The sequence below is a fragment of the Vanellus vanellus genome (assembly GCF_965231255.1).
Source record: "Vanellus vanellus genome assembly, chromosome: 3".
NCBI classification, from domain to species: domain Eukaryota; kingdom Metazoa; phylum Chordata; class Aves; order Charadriiformes; family Charadriidae; genus Vanellus; species Vanellus vanellus.
In genome coordinates, this window is record NC_138907.1 from 27,173,125 (window position 1) to 27,189,474 (window position 16,350).

Below are 16,350 nucleotides of genomic sequence, written 5' to 3' on the forward strand. Positions count from 1 at the left end.
CAGTGTAATTATTCATTATCAAGATAAGAGCTGAATATTCTTGTTAGCTTTATATGTTGGAAAACAGAAAATAAAATGACCATTACTCTGTAAAGGAACTTGTAACTTTCTCCTGTACACTTCCTTTTGTGCCCAACCTGAGCTGGGGTATAACCGGTGAAATCCTGACTGGGGGCTGTTTGTCAGGCAGAATTTGGTATACTTGCCTTGCGTTGTAGTGCCAATTCCCTTGTTTCTGTAGTCCTCAGTAGGGATTTCACGGGCTGGCCTAAGCTCATAGAGACAGGCACATGGGAAGGTTGTAAGGAAATGGCCATGTTTTGTTTCTTTGGATGTGTAACAGCTAAATATTCTTGCTTTGTCAGTATTATCTTGGCAATAACTAAGTTGTACTATTCTTGGTTTGGCCTACATTGTTACCTTAAACCTCCACTGTATTATACAGGGGCACACATGCGCTACTGAAAGATTTTTGGTGAGACTCTTTCCAGCTGGAAAGTGTTAGAGCCACTGGAGTTGAGATCTGCTCTTTTCTACTGTTGCAAAGACAGACTTTTCCGGCGGTAATCTAGCGAACTAGGGCAAACTTACTTTAATGCTGATGTGTAGTAGTGTTTTGTTACAGCCTGTAACTGCACTGATGTATCATACAAGATGGTTTCATTGACACAATAGTGGGTAATTGTTAGCCAGATTAAGAAAACTCAACAACATAGATGTAAGAAACAAATCCTTTGCATGCCAGTTAAAAGAAGAAAGGCAAAAAGCATTTCCTTTTAATTAATCTCTTTGAAAGGGATTGGAAGAGAACATGAACCAAGGATGAACTGCTTTTCTTGATTTTTAGAGGAAAGCCTTTACTGATATTTAAAGGGGGTTTGTTACATGACACATTCTTTGATTGTGGCTTATTCTTATGAAATTGTACTGTGCTCCTGTAATTAACAAAAGCATAGTGGAAAAGGTTATCAATGAAATATTTCAAATTTTTTTTTTCCCAGACACAATTTTTTTCTGACCGCATAAAGCAGAAGAACTTTGCATAAATGAGATGTATGTTCTTTTATATTTTTGGTGGAGATAGTACTGTTAATAAAAGCAATGCTGCTGCTTTTCTCTAGGCAAAGGAGACGTTTTTGGTGATGTGTTCTGGAAGGAGTCTACCCTCGCCCAGTCCTGTGCTAATGTAAGGGCTTTGACTTACTGTGATCTTCATGTGATTAAGAGAGATGCCTTGCAGAAGGTGCTGGAGTTCTATACAGCCTTTTCACACTCCTTCTCCAGAAATCTTATTTTGACCTACAACTTGAGAAAAAGGGTAAGTACCTTTGATTTTAACATACGCCATATAAATGATCACTTTTAAGGACTGTCTGTATGAAAAAACTGAATTGCTTGTATTCTGGCGTTCTTTGTAGTCTCCCATATACAAAGGATTTTCAGAGCTTGCCTAAGAGACTCTGCTAACATGTAGAGTCAAAAGGCCATAATTATTTATTTCAGTGCTAGTTTTATAGGGAGCTGGACTGCGTATATGTGAAAGTATTTCCCATTTCTATGGAGTGGACAGATTTCAGCATATTTGTGAAATGTCATGCACTTCATAAACAGTGTTCACTATTTTCTGCAACTTTAGTTTGTAAAGCAGCTAAAAAGATGCTAGGGGTGTTGCCTGAAGTTACAAGGAAAGTTGAAGGAAAGGTATGAAATCTAATATATGGAACAAAAGTCAACAACAGTAATCACAATGGAAAAGTAATATGAACATGACTGATTCTATGAAGAGTTGTTTCTCTTAGTATCAGTCACATTTTGGAATTACTTTGCTTATCCTTAATGTTTCAATTTTCTTACCCTTGATTTCTTGGCTCTTTTCATTTCTTCCTGTGTGCCAGTTCAAGTTATTATGTCAAACGCGAATCATCATAACCTAATATCCCATTTTAAATTCTCTGAACCACCTCTGTAGAAATTTATTAAAACTGAAGTAGGTATAATTCAGTTGATATGATTTTGTGATACAATATAGAAGACAGTAATATTACATTGAAAATAAATACATTGGAGCACCTATACTTGCTTTAAAATATTATGATATAAAGATAGTTGAGATTAGCTAAAGAAATATGTTTGATAGGAGGTTTTTTTGTTCCTAAAACCAGTTCTCCATGGTAACTTTTAGGTGCCAAGTAAGTCCTAGATAATTACACCTGAGAAAATAAAAACCTTTTCATCTTTGAAGTCTGTTTTGTAAAATTAGACTTTAAGACTAGAGTACTGGGGGTTTGGTTTTTCTTTTTATTTCTTTGTACCTGGAGTCGGCATACTGAAATTAAAATAGTATGATGTTTTCTTTCTGCATATGTTATCAATATCAAAGAATTCAGCTTTTCAGTATTGGGCAAAGAAGAGTGGGCTATCTACACTTTGGTCAAATAAATTGAAGCTCTGGTAGAAAATTGATGTAATTAAAAACAAAGAAGGAAATTTATACTTGAGGATTTCCTCATAGGACATTTTTTTCAAATGACATTGAGTTCCTGCAGGACAAGGAGAAGATATACAGCTGCAAGAAGATTGGGAGATGTCCTGTTAAAAACTAAGTTTAAAAACAGCTACTTACCTGGTGTTAATTAATGTAAGAAATTAAAAAAAAAAAAAAAAGAATTTGGTATTGAGATCACTAAAGCATCGGTATCACTGACTGGCATATTTTAAAGTAACACTGTGGATAATGAGGTAAGATGGTGGTAAGCCAACCTCATGCAGTGCAACAAGGTCAAGTGCAAGGTCCTACATCTGGGTCAGGGCAATCCCAAGCACAATACAGGCTTGGCAGGGAATGGCTGGAGAGCAGCCCTGAGAAGGACCTGGGGGTATTGATTGATGAGAAGCTCAACATGAGCCAGCAATATGTGATCACGGCCCAGAAGGCCAACCGTGTCCTGGGCTGCATCAGAAGCGTGGCCAGCAGGTCAAAGGAGGTGATTCTGTCCCTCTACTCCACTCTCATGAAACCCCACCTGGAGTACTGCATCCAGCTCTGGAGTCCCCAACATAAGAAGGACATGGACCTGCTGGAGCATGTCCAGATGAGAGCCATGAGGATGATCCAAGGGCTCGAGCACCTCTCCTATGAGGAGAGGCTGAAAGAGTTGGGGCTGTTCAGCCTGGAGGAGAGAAGGCTCCAAGGAGATCTTATTGTGGCCTTCCAGTACCTAAAGGGGGCCTACAGGAGAGCTGGGAAAGGACTTTTTACTAGGGCATGTAGAGATAGGACAAGGGGGAATGGCTTTAAACTGGAAGAGGGCAGGTTTAGATTAAACATTAGGAAGAAGTTTTTCACTTTGGGGGTGGTAAGGCACTGGAACAGGTTGCCCAGAGAGGTTGTTGAGGCCCCATCCCTGGAAGTGTTCAAGGCCAGGCTGGACGTGGCCTTGGGCAACCTGGTCTAGTGGGAGGTGTCGCTGCCTGTGACAGGGGGGTTGGAACTTGATGATCTTCCAGGTCCTTTCCAACCTAAAGCATTCTATAGTCTAAAAATATATAACTACAGTCTTTTAACATCAGCAGAAATAAACTTTGAGGCATAGAAAGACCAACTCTCTTAAGGCTCAAACTAACGCTAGCAGCGTCACATCATTTTGGATCTGCTCTGAGCCAAAAGTACTAATTTTAGAATCAAATGCCTACTCCAGAAGTGATACTCTCTTCCTCCACGTTCATTGGTGTAGCTTTTCCCAGCACAGGTTACAAAACACTATTCAACTACACTATCATAATTCCTGGCTGTCAATTTTCTACACAAAATGTTCCTACTAAAAAGGTACATTTTATGGTAGCCATTTCCATCCAGTTATTCAAATAGTTGGATTTTAATTGAGTTACAGTCAGCAGAAAAGTGACGTTGATTGATAATGGCAGTGAGAGGTTGATGGGTCTAGGTTAATAGACTGTAATTTTATTTATTTTATTGAAAGAAGGCCGATTCCAATCAGAATGCAAATGTTAAATAATGTAAATAATATATACTTTTGGAAATGCATAGAAGGTACAATACTTAAGAGATTGGAGATAATGCGCATTAAAAGGCAACTTTTTAGAGTTTGGAATTTAATCTGGTTTAAATATCTGCCAACCTTTTATAGAAATAGCTCCCCAGCTTGTCGCTTCTAACACTTTTCCTGGGCTATTTCTGCAAATGGAATTTTGTAGAATGCAGATGAACCGGTACCGTCTGTGAGTTACGTTTGTGATGTATTGCATATCCTTCGGAATATAAATACCAGAATTACACTTTTCATTTCAATAAACAGTTTCATTACTGGTTCCAAAGGTACTCAACTAGTTGAAGTGTAGATACTGTGTATTCATCCCAAATATATTCATACAGATTTCAAATACATGAAAAAGCAGCTTTGGGGATTTTTTTTTTTTTTGCCTGAAGGATCTCATGGGTACATTTTTAGACTTGGTTATTCCTCTGAGGTGTCCCCATCTCCAGGGTGCATATGCCTTCACTTTGCCATGATACTGAGTCTCACTGCATAGTGCAAGGTGCTTTCTAGCCAAATTTCGCTCAGCTTAAGTAAGCTTTAGCATTGGTCCATTCTTTCACTGTGTTCACATATTCCTTGGCTGCTGGGTCTTCTCCAGTGATCCCTTCCCTCCTGGAGATGGGACTCCCTGTCCCAGACCCTTTGGTGCCAGTGAGTAGTGCTGACCTTATGGATGTCCCCCACACACTTACTGGAGTCTGGATCCGCTTGCTAATGACTGGCAGAAATAAGCAGACGTGCAGGTGCACCATAAGGTACTAAACCCAATTATTCTTGACCTTAGCTAACTCTAGAGCTGGATTTAGGCAAAGTAAAAAGCATCTTCTCTCCATTCCTTGTGCTGCTCTTCCTACAGGTCTGGAATGTGCTTTGAGCTGAGCTGTGAGGTTAGGATGCTTCTGTCTGTGTGTCCCTTTTATGCCCTCCCTAGAACAAGGCTGCAGTTATGAAATGTTAATGCCCGTGACGCCTGAGGACATTGTGGCTGAGGGAGATGCTTCCAGTGCTCTGTCCCTGGCATGCCATTTCTGTCTCTGTCTGTGCTGAGAAAACAGTTTCCTTTCACTCACTTTCTCGACAAACACTGGTGAAATATCCTCTTTTCTAAAACTGTCAGCTTACTGTCAGGTGACTCCCCAAGCAGTTTTCTCAAGTGACTAAAATCCCTCCTGAAGTTATTAGCTGTCTAGTTACCTCTGACTGGAGCTCAGGCTTGGAAAACTTTTTATTTTTCCTAAGGGGGAAGAGAAAGGAGATGTTTAATTAACTCTTTCTGCTATTAGCCATTGAAATTTTCATCTGAAAGGGAAGCAGGGGGAGAATCAGCTCCAACATCTGAAGAAACTGGAACTGCAGTCTGTGGCTGCAGGTGGTTGTATGGCAGGCTCATGGACTCTGCAGCTGAAAGGAAGCTGACAGAGGATTTCTCAGAGCACTTCCTTCTGTAACATTGTTGTGAAATTAAAGCAGGTTTACTTGATGTTTCTCTCTGGTTTTGGAATCTTGGAGAGGAACCAGAGTGTAGACACCAGGGGTATGTGGGATGGTCAAGTGACAAACTCTCCCTTACAGAGGGTGTGCTAGATGAAAGAGAAATATTGCAGGTTTGGAGGGCAGCAGGATGGAGGTCTATTTTTCCCTAGCAAATATTTGAATATTCTGTGTTTCCAGCCTGGACATCATAGCTCTGGGTTAGTAGAAGCATAGGAAGAGAGACGTTTGCCCGATAGCTACTTGTTGTTGTCTTTTGCTTGTGATGAGGTGCAAGTTTGCTGGCACCTTCTTTAGGAATGTGAAAGGCCTTTGGCAGTGCTTGCAAGTGTTCTGGTTTTGGCAGTTGCTTCTTTCCACGTGTATGCGCTTTGTGACCAATATTAACTTACACTGGGTTGTACCACAGTGTATTTGCTCAGTTCGTTCTGCTGCAGCCATAAATGATATTACAGCTCAAATGATCGCACACGCTACATAAAAGAGAGAATTCTTATACATAATTTATTAAGCTGAGATTTTTCTAGTAAGCCATTTTAGCCTGGATAGAGATTAAATGACTAATTCTGAATGCTTTGGAGTATCATGATAGAAAGCGCAAGTAGCTTTTCCAGAAACTGAAAATTGTGTCCTGGAATAAAAGAAGGAATGCAGTAGGAGATAGGTGTTTTATTTGGGATTTTGTAAGACTGAAAGAAATGGCAAAGAACATTCCATATTTTTACAAAGCAAGCATGATTCAGTGATTTAAATCCAAAGCTCCTAGTCAGAACATATTTCTTCAGAGAGCAGTGATTGCCACAGAGTAGCCGTCTCCCTGCCTGTGTAAGATTGCTTGCTTTTGTGCATGTAGCTGTGTGCTTATTCTATGCCATTCCAACCGTGCTAGTGGGCAGGGCTCCCACCACCTCCTTCTAAAAGCAATTTTAAAATATAATTGTGTGTTCCTCTTCAGTATTAGCTTCACCTTTCTTCTGTTTATACTGTAAGCTCTAACTAGAGAGAGAGAACCTCTCTCAGATCAGACATTTCAGCTAGGAGTGCTTCAAGCCTTGATTTTAAATCTCATGGGAGCTGGCAGCAGGTTGTTTTCAGAGAGGCAATGCATGGCCTTGTATTCTGCCTTTCCACATGCCAAGTTTTCCAGTTCTTTTTCGTGATGTAGATTCAAAATGGTATCCCAGAATTCTTTCTGATATGGAAGGCTGAATTGCTGGAAGATTTTAACAAAGCTTTCTTAAAATGAGAAGAGTGAAAGGTTTTAATTTTAGAATATTGGCCCATTTGATGATTGATTTCAGAATGATCAAACTGACAGCCTCCTGCGTTTGTACTCACCAAAACAATCCCACAAGTCCTGTGGGAAGAGGAGTTCGATGCTTGACTGGCATGCGTCTTACAGCACTGAAGATCCAGAACACTGGACACGACTGAGACGTCTGGATGGGTCTGTGGCTCGGGAGTTATGCCATATTAGCTGGCCAGGAGGCAAAATTGTCATTTTCCAAAAAACGTTCTAAATCTAAACAAACACTTAAGTACTCAACTCTGTTCTATCCCATGCTGCCTTTTAAAATCTGTTCAGGTAGTTAAATGTTTTTATATTCTCTGTTTCTTCATGCCAATCTAAGCAAAATGTATTTTATTCTGTTTCCTTATTTGTAGATTCCATATTGCATTTTTACATCTTGTCTCTGGCCTCGGACAACTTGATTAACTTTTACCTGTTTCAGTTAACTGTTGACAGTTAACTGTTTATCTAGCTCACAGATTTTTGTGCAAGTCGTCTTTATACCCTGGACTGAAAGTGCTCTACGCATGTTGCATGTTGTTAGGTTTGCATGTCTGCTATGTTAAGTACTGTGACTGTCAATGAGTTGAAATCCCATGCTCTGAGGAGGATGTGTCCTTGGATTTCTTCCTTCTCCTCTCCTGTAGCTTGTTGGACCCCTTCAGGTAAAGCCTTAATACCCAGACTTGGAGAGGATTTGACCAACTGCAAGCATTTAACATTCATATTTCTACAGTGATTGTAAGTCTTCAGCTGAGAGTAGCTCCATTACCTTTCAGAGACATCGTTTTGAAGTTTAGTTTCCAAAACTTTTTAAACTCTAACATTATTTCTGTTATATTTCAATCTATATGGCCTTGATCCTTAGGGGTCCTATGCTTATACAGAGGAAGATCTGGCTACAGACAAGTAGTTTACATAGTGGGGATATACATGTACAATAAAGACATAATTATCTTCACCATGGTCATCACCATGGGCTGCAGGGGAATCTCTGCTCCGGCGCTTGGAGGACCTCTTCCCACTCCTTCTTCACTGACCTTGGTGTCTACATAGTTGTTTCTCTCACATAGTCTCACTTCTGTCTGTCTGCTGCTGTTGTTCAGTGTTTTTTACCCTTTCTTAAATACGTTATCATGGAGGCGCTACTAACATCGCTGAGTGGCTCAGCTTTGGCCAGTGGCACGTCTGTCTTGGAGCCAGCTAGAACTGGCTCTGTCCAACATGGGGACAGCTTCTGGTGCCTTCTCACAGAAACCCCTCCTGCAGCCCCTTTGCTCTGAAATCCTTGCCACCTAAACCCAACACAGACAACAAAACTGTTCTGTTGCTTCTATCCAGTACATTTTCATGTAAATTTCATGTAAATTTTAGCTGTAACTTAGATTAATCTATGTGGGTAAGTAGCGAAATGCTGCTTTAAAATGCTCTTAAATGACTAATCTCTTCTAAACTGATTTGATGAGTTCATCACTTGTTTGAGATGCCTTCTCCTACTGTGACTAATGAACAATTTTTCATACATTTAGATGCTGTAGTATAACGTTTGTACCGTTGTTACACTGAAATAACTTAGTATACTGTACAAAACAAGGTGTGTATTTCCCCAAAGGAATATTAAGTTGTTGAAATTCTAATAGCTCATTCACTAGTAAATCCCTTCAGAAGTAACCTAGTGATCAATAGGTATTAATAACCATCAATAAAATAAATTGATGGAAGAGCTGGTAAGGGTGAATTTTGAATTACAATTCAGCTTAAAATTGAAGAATATGATTCTTTTATGAAGCTGATACTAAAACTATAACTGCCTTGAATTATCTTTAGGAAGACAATATTTCCTGTTCTGTGCTATTGTAGATTTCCTACATTGGTTACTAAATACTTAATGATCATTTGCTTTCTGATCACTGAATGAGAAGTTAAATTTGTACAAACAGAATTTATAAAATCAGAATTTTAGCTATTTCCCAATGTGTTTTCTGAGTATGGAAAACTATGTCAATGTTATATCACTGAAAGACATTCCAATTATATGTCAGTACTTGGAAAAAGCATGTAAATGGAACAAGTTCTGGTCATCCTGAAATTGAGGTCAAGCACTTCATTCATTAATTCAGAAGCAGGATTGATATTTTGTTTGTTTCATCACACTTCAAGTAGACCTGCTTGAATTATTTTTGAAAGGTTTTTTTTTTTCTCAATAACCTATAAAATACTCAGCCTTAAATATAAAAGAAAAAAATTCTGACCTTTTCAAAATCTGTAGTGTTCATAAATGCTTTCCATATATGGTAAAGCTATTCCAAGTAGATGAAAAATACAGTTAACAAGGTTGATGGTGAATTAAAATAAAATTTGTTTTCAGACTATTTTAATCCTTAAAAACCAAGAGGCACATTTGGCTTTTGTGAAGCTATTTTCAGATGAGTAATAGAAAGTTAACATTAAAAAAGGGTTTTCTCTCATGCACAGCCACCTACACCAGCTTGTTTATCCCGACAGAAGAAAATGGATTACTTTGATTTTTACCCTCCTCCATCCGCGTAGACTAAAGCATAAAAATAATTTTAATATAGATAAAGGTTACTCAGTGTGAATGAGGATTCCCCAGAATAGCTCCCCTAAGCCTTTTTAAAATAGAAAATGAATTTCCTAGGAACTGGGGAAATCCTAAATGTTAGCCCACCACCAGGCACAGAAGACAATAATCCAAAAGGCAGTGTAATTGCTCTGGGAATCTGGTCTTCATTGTGATAAGTGAAATGCTCACTAGTATTTTTACAGCAGGAAGGATCAGTCCTTATTTAAACTCATGTTTTTCTTAGTATTGTGTTGACTTAGATAAATAGAGGTGTAATAAGAATACACAAGGTAGGCTGAACCGCAGCCTGTGTAGTGTGTTATTCTCATTTTCAATATGTGCATGGTGCACTACACAGGTAGTGCGGTGTCTGATGTCAACCTGCTTTACAGGCTGCTGCCCATTCCAGTGTGACATTGAAGTGTTTGACTGCTGGACGTGAAGTGGAGTAACTACTAGGTGTGGCCTTATAAAAGTTTTTGAATTTGAAATCCTGTAAGCTTTACCATCATGGGAATGAACCAACTGCAAACAAAACTTGGTAGGGCACCTTGCCAATCACGTGCTATGACCGTAGCTACCGATTATTGCCACAGCTAAAGTCAAGTGGTAAGGAGGGTATTGTGTTGAGGTGTGGCTCAGGATAAGAACTTACTGAAATACTTTGAGAGTAGGATCATGAATCAGCCCCTCTTTATTTGGTATTATTTTTGCAGCAAGCAACTGCATTTTTCCTCAAGCTGTGTATGAGTTGTTCCTCAAAAGGAAGTGCATTATCACAGGTGTCAAACACCTCTTTGTATTCAGATTTTCAAACAGAAATGCAATACCTGACACTGATGTAAAATATGAAAGCCCTATGCAAATGAATATACTAAGTGCTTTTAGAGTAATTTTTCTAAACTAGTGAACTGCAGAGGGGACTTACACTCAGCTCCACTTAAAAACACTGTCAGTATTCTCCCTCTTGCTATCTCCCTTTTTTTTTGGTTCCCATTCATTTTTTCTTTTTGCCTATTACATTCCAAAATGGTATGTGAACTTCAGTGTCTTGTGTAAGGGCACTTAGTATATATACTGAGTTCAGTAATAACACCCTCAACTGAAGCAGGAGTATACAGTGGTAGGCTACTCTGAGTACACTCAGTGCGCCGAAATGCTGTCCATATAGGACTTGGAGTGGGAATAGCGCTATCCACAAACAACAGTGAAGCTGGACATGGTCATCTTAATCGCAGGTCCAAAGCCATTGTCTCTCTATGCAGCTGTGAGACTGCATAATGTTTTCACCAGATTTTTATCAGGAGCTAAGTCTGCTAAATCCATTTTTAATTAATACAGCATTATGAATGTGAAAACCTGACACCCGGTTAAAGTAATATTTGAGACTTGAATACTATGTGCTTTTGTTACTGTATACTTAGGTGTTTCTTCTTTTTGTCACCATCTTCTGGGGTCTTTTCCAACCTCAGAAAGGAAAATGCTCAACATATGTCTTGTTCCAAGTCTTTGTGACTTTGGCAAACCACATCTACACTAGGTCCACAGCATGTGTCCCCAGGAACCATGCAGCCAACCCAGCCTGGCCTTTTCTTGTGATTCATCTATGCCTTCATCTTAAAATTTCAGAGGATGTGCTTCTACCATCCTGATAAACTTCACACTCAGTCATTTCTCCCGTGTGCTCTGTAATAAATATACCACACAAAATCATTTTGTGTTTCATTTACGCAGCTGACATCAGAGAATCCAAGAAAATTTCTGCCAAAATAATTTTGTAACACATTGCGTTATTTACTTTTTAAACTGCCATAAGCATTGTCTTGGTGTGAAAATGTAGAATTATGTTCCCCTTTTGGAAATATTTTTTTTCCTTTATTCTTTAAAAAAACAACCCAAAACAACCCAACCAAAAAACCCCAAAACCCAAACAAAACCACCACAAGAATCTCAGGATGTTACTCTTTTTAAAGAGCTAATAGTATACCCAGGTTGACCAGAATAGATAAATCTGTGTCTCCAGTCTTCAAGGTTGATGCCTGTTTTTTGTGTAAAATTTAGATAAATCATGTAAACTCTAGCATTCTTTGCACTGTTGCGGAAGTGAGGCATGTTACAGTCTTCCTCTAAGTAAGGGGCTGGGTAATTTTTTAGTTATTTTCCAAGGTTTCACTGTTACTTCACAGTAACAGGAAAGATGTTGTTTATGGCCAGTTATTATCTTGATGAACAAAAATAAAATTGCTGTTGACTTCCATCACATACATAATCAGATGGTTTAGGCTAGAGATGAAATATGAGGATGCTGTAACCTTTGCTCATGTTAAGATACAAAGCAATAACAGAGCAAGAAAAAAGCGTTAGCTCTAACAAATGGATATTGGCTTTGCTATTAGAACTTTGGTATAGTCTAGAAACATATTATTAGGTTTTTATTTCCCTTGCCCGCATTTTTCAAACTGCTCAAGCAGCTAGTCTTGTAGGAGTAAAAGTTCTACCAGGTAGTCCAGTGGCTTACATGCCTTCAGTGATTATCCTGTGCCCTTTCCAAAAGAGGAAATTTGCATTGACTCAAATGACAAATTCATTGGGATAAGTGGAAGAAGTGATAATGAAAAGCTTTTATTTGGGATGTCATTTGGGAACGGTTCTATCCTTTAACATAAAAGCATTATGATGTTCTTTGTCAGTTACATTCAACACTGTAATTTGCTTTTGACAACCAAGACAGTTCATAAATGACCTTCATCATTCATACCCAAACCATCCTGTAACACTGATGCAACCATGAAGGGAGTTTGAAAAACTTGTGGCTTCTGGTTTGTAATACGTTTCAGAAATTTATGACCGTTTGTCTAGATTTGTTATTGCTCTGTTATTTTTATGATATCTAGCATATTTGTTAGCAACATGAAGGCATAATTTCAAAAATACTGAAGGGGTGTTTCTTATTGTGCTCTCTGAAAATCTATCATTGAATATTGCATATGGCTTGGTTCACCACATTTTCCAATCAGTAGGATTTTCCAAACCCCGTCATTGTTACCACAGAGCAGTTCAGAAAGGCATGCTTTGTAGAATTATAAGGCCCCTACCAGATTACCTTTAATAATGATGTCATTTTCTTGCATATTGGAATTTCCTTACTGAACATTTTAAGGTATACAAATGGAGCCCTTCATCCAAAGATCTCATGTGGAGTTTTATTTCTTTATTTTTTTTATAAGATATTGGATAATTTCTTGTCCTTATGTGAAGGGAAGCTCAAATGTAGAGAATTAAGTGACTTCCTAGACTGTACAGTGTCTCTCAGTGATGATGAGTACCAGAATCAGGATTTTCTAGCCATATGATGTACACAGTGTAGAAGAACTTGGAAGATCTGCAGCATGTAGTGCAACATATTGAATTATGCCATGTGTACTGGAAGAGTAGACTCTAATTTTGGGCTGCAGTCTTGTAAAAGGCCTTTATGTCTGCTCTCTGTCTGAAAGAGAAGCCACCCTGTGAATAATAAGTATTTAATAGTACATACAAAGTGTGCTAAAGGAAGCAACTGAGTGAGCAAAAACAAGGACAAGGTTGCCAAGAGACTAGAAAAATGGTACTTGGAACACAAGCTTGTCCGTCTTCCCCTGCTGAATACTGCACGTACAGACAGCCTCTCAGTAGATAAGCAAGTTAAACAGAGAAAGAGGCAGGAGAGAAAAGGAGTGGAGCATATGGTATCTCCCCATAGAGATGGGTGGAAAAAACTGGATGAATGGAGCAGCTGGTGGTGTGCAATTCACAAGGCTATAGGACAGCGGTAGGTGACTGGGGACAGAGGCAGCTCATTCTCTTTCAATGTTTTCCTAGACCAGGTGAATACAATAAAAGCAATAAAGGGCAACCTCAAATTGTCTTATTCAGGAACTTTTCCCCTATCTGGCCACCGGGGAAACCTGATTGCACCATTTGGCAGCCTGTCTGCCATCCCTTCCTGCCAACAGAAGTTGCAATACAGCAACATCTACCCTGTCATGATCCCCGAGGAATATTATTAAAGCAGCCAACAGAAAGACATGAAGAAGTCAGGAGCACCTTCCAGTGACGTTACTGCACTTGATGTGCTTTCTCAGCTATCTGGATGACCTAGTATCCAAGGTTGCTCTAGTATCCAAGTCTAACCTTACCAACACAGTACCTTCTAGAAAGTCTGACGTGAGACCACAGTGGTGTAGGCTGCATCGTGTCTTACTACTACCACAAAGCGTCCTAGAAGCAGGGGTACCCCACATGCTTCTTCAAAAGCTGCGTGGCATGGATATAGAATCTGCCTCTCCCACTGGGCAGGTCGTGCTGCTGGGCCTGTGTCATGGTGATCGTCAAAAGCAATCTCAATTGGTAATTCCACATGGTAACCCACGATTGATCCTGCTGCTCCTGCTCGTTCCAGGTGAACATGAGTAACAAAGCTGCTTTAAGGACCAGAAGAGATATATAACACTTGCCTCCTGCAGCCCTCCCACCTTAGAGAAACAACATGTTATCAAACTGGAGGCTGCTGCTCCACAGTTGCTGGATGAGTGACAAATATGGGTTTGTCAGACTACCCAGACTCACTTAGCAACCATGTGTGTGCTTGCGATGCACGGAGCCAGTCTCAGCACACCACACTGCCTACCTCTGCCTGAGCATGTTGCCAGGTCATGTTTTCCCTTGGGATTTACTCTGCATGTGTGTTTTGTTCTGTTCTGCTAACCAGCAGGTGAGCCCCACACCTGTGCAGCCTTTGAAGGTGACCTGGGCCAGCTGTGTCCATTCAGACAGATGGTACATCTCATGCTCTGTGAGCCTTGTCATATTGCTGAGTTGTGAGAACATCTCAGGAGACACTGCTGGAGCCAAGAGTCAAGGGGGAAAAAGGGGTGTTCTGCCCCATGTGAGCAAACAGGTCTGCTGGGACAATCTCCTAGATGTCAGTGGTGGTTGGCTTTTCATGTATGGCCCCTGATGGGATGGGCATAGGGAGGCAGATTAGGAAGGCTGACCTCTCAGGGATCTGGATCTCTGGTTCTGATTTCTTTCTCTATTCCCCTCACCTTGTCTGAAATAGATGCTGGCAGGTAGCAGAGTGTGCATGGTGTGGACAAACAGTACGTGTATTAAAGACTAAATTGGCTTAGCTGCAAGGGATGGTGGTATCTATGGCAGTAGGTGCCTCTCAGGGATGCACTGAAGACCAGGTAGAGCCTGCTGGAGACACCAGGCTGGGCAGCAGCAGAGAAGACAACATTCATGCTTCAGTCTGAAGCCATCTTCCACACGCAGTACTCAGGAATGTTTTGAAAGGGCAGTGTGACACTGAATATTGTTAATTTTACTGTAGGAGTGTCAACGTTAATTGATCTGGAAGAAAATAGGCTTTATAGAAAGGATTACTGTTCTTCTGAGCTATTAGGATGTTTTCTAGCACAAACTGTTCAAAGCATAAACTGTTAATTTGAAATCCAGCACAGTTCAGTGCAGAGTATTTTGTGGTTCATGGAGTTGTACAACAAACAAATAGGAATAGTTCTCAAGGTTGGGAGCCTCCTAAAATGGATCTGACATCAGTGGAGAATGCTTCTATTGAAGAACTTCCTGATCTGTCTTTAACCAGACGGATTTATTTTTGTACATGCTGAAGCAACTCTCAGTAAGGCAAGAGTGAGCAGGTAGGAGTAGGGTGGGAAGAAGTCTTTTAGTACAATAATAGTAAGCTAAACAAATTACCTTTGTAATGGGTGTAGTGTAAAGGTAGCTAATGTTAGTCACTATTTGGCAATTGCTGGATCAGTGGTACTTTTGTTCCCATATACTTATCTTAGGCCATTCTAATCGTCATTGCATTAGAAAGCTTCACATTCTATTTTTTCTTTAGGGTATAGATATTGTAACTTGCACTTAATGCAGAAAGAGAGTGAACAAGATAAGATTTCAGAAAGACTTTCTTAAATAGCGTACTATTAATTGGTAAAGATTGTTTTGCAATGCAAATATTCTTCATTTAGTATTAAAAAGCTTCAATTGCCCTTAGACATCCTAAGTAATTTAGAGAAACAGACAAATGATTTAATTTTGATTTTGTTTTATACTCCAATGAAGCAAACAACAGATTTGGAACAAGCTGCTTGCTAGACCTTGGAAATTAAACTGCTCTTTTTATTGGGCACTGGTAAAGTGTCTCTGCTTTTCCTGATGGCAGACAAGCCTGAAATACATTGACTCATGCTTGTTAGGGTTCCATCAAGCTCCTTTTATTTCCTTGATTATGATTCTAGTGCTGCCGCCCAGGCAGGAGCTGCCGCTTTGATTTCCCTTGAAACCTGTGCTTTCCAGAGAACATCTCCCCCTTACAACCTGGAGTGAGTTACATTGTGAGAGCCCAAGTTACAAAGCTATGACTTCTCTCCAGAAAGCTATTTAATGCAGAATACTGAAGCTTTTTCCTACCTCCTTTAAGGGGGGATCTGCGTGCATGCAGCATGAGGTGAGATTGGAGCAGGGGCTCTGGAAGACAACAATAGTCTTATGTTAACTTATAAATCTGTTTTCATAAGGCCATTGTTGAAATTGATGTTTTGATGACTGAATGTGATACTTTGAAACGCTCTTGTTCATCATTCTTGGTCCTTAGTAAGTTTTCTCAGATCTCGAAGCCAGTAGTCAGCAGCTTTTCACAGAAGCCTGGGAGCTTCAGATGAGTGAGCCGCTAACCTAAGTACCTTGAGTAATCATGAGTGGTTCTTATCTGGCTTGCTTAACGCACTCTAAGATAAGACGTTTAAAGGCAGACTTCTTGCTTGCGTGACACTTTTTCAGGTTCTAAAAGTGCTATTAATAACCTGTTTTCACCTAATTAATTTTAGTTCTTGTACCACAAAAATGGCGATAGTATACTT

General features: G+C 39.7%; 1 protein-coding gene across 1 annotated transcript in view; it reads left to right on the top strand.

Annotated features, from left to right (window-relative positions):
- Window positions 1-16,350, top strand: part of KCNH1 (potassium voltage-gated channel subfamily H member 1) — a gene marked incomplete at both ends in the record, with an annotated part of 184,556 nt that overhangs the window by 108,871 nt on the left and 59,335 nt on the right. Inside the window, one exon of the mRNA XM_082481894.1 lies at window positions 1,122-1,318. Coding sequence (XP_082338020.1) covers window positions 1,122-1,318 — 197 coding nt within the window. The remainder of the gene's footprint in view (window positions 1-1,121; window positions 1,319-16,350) is intronic.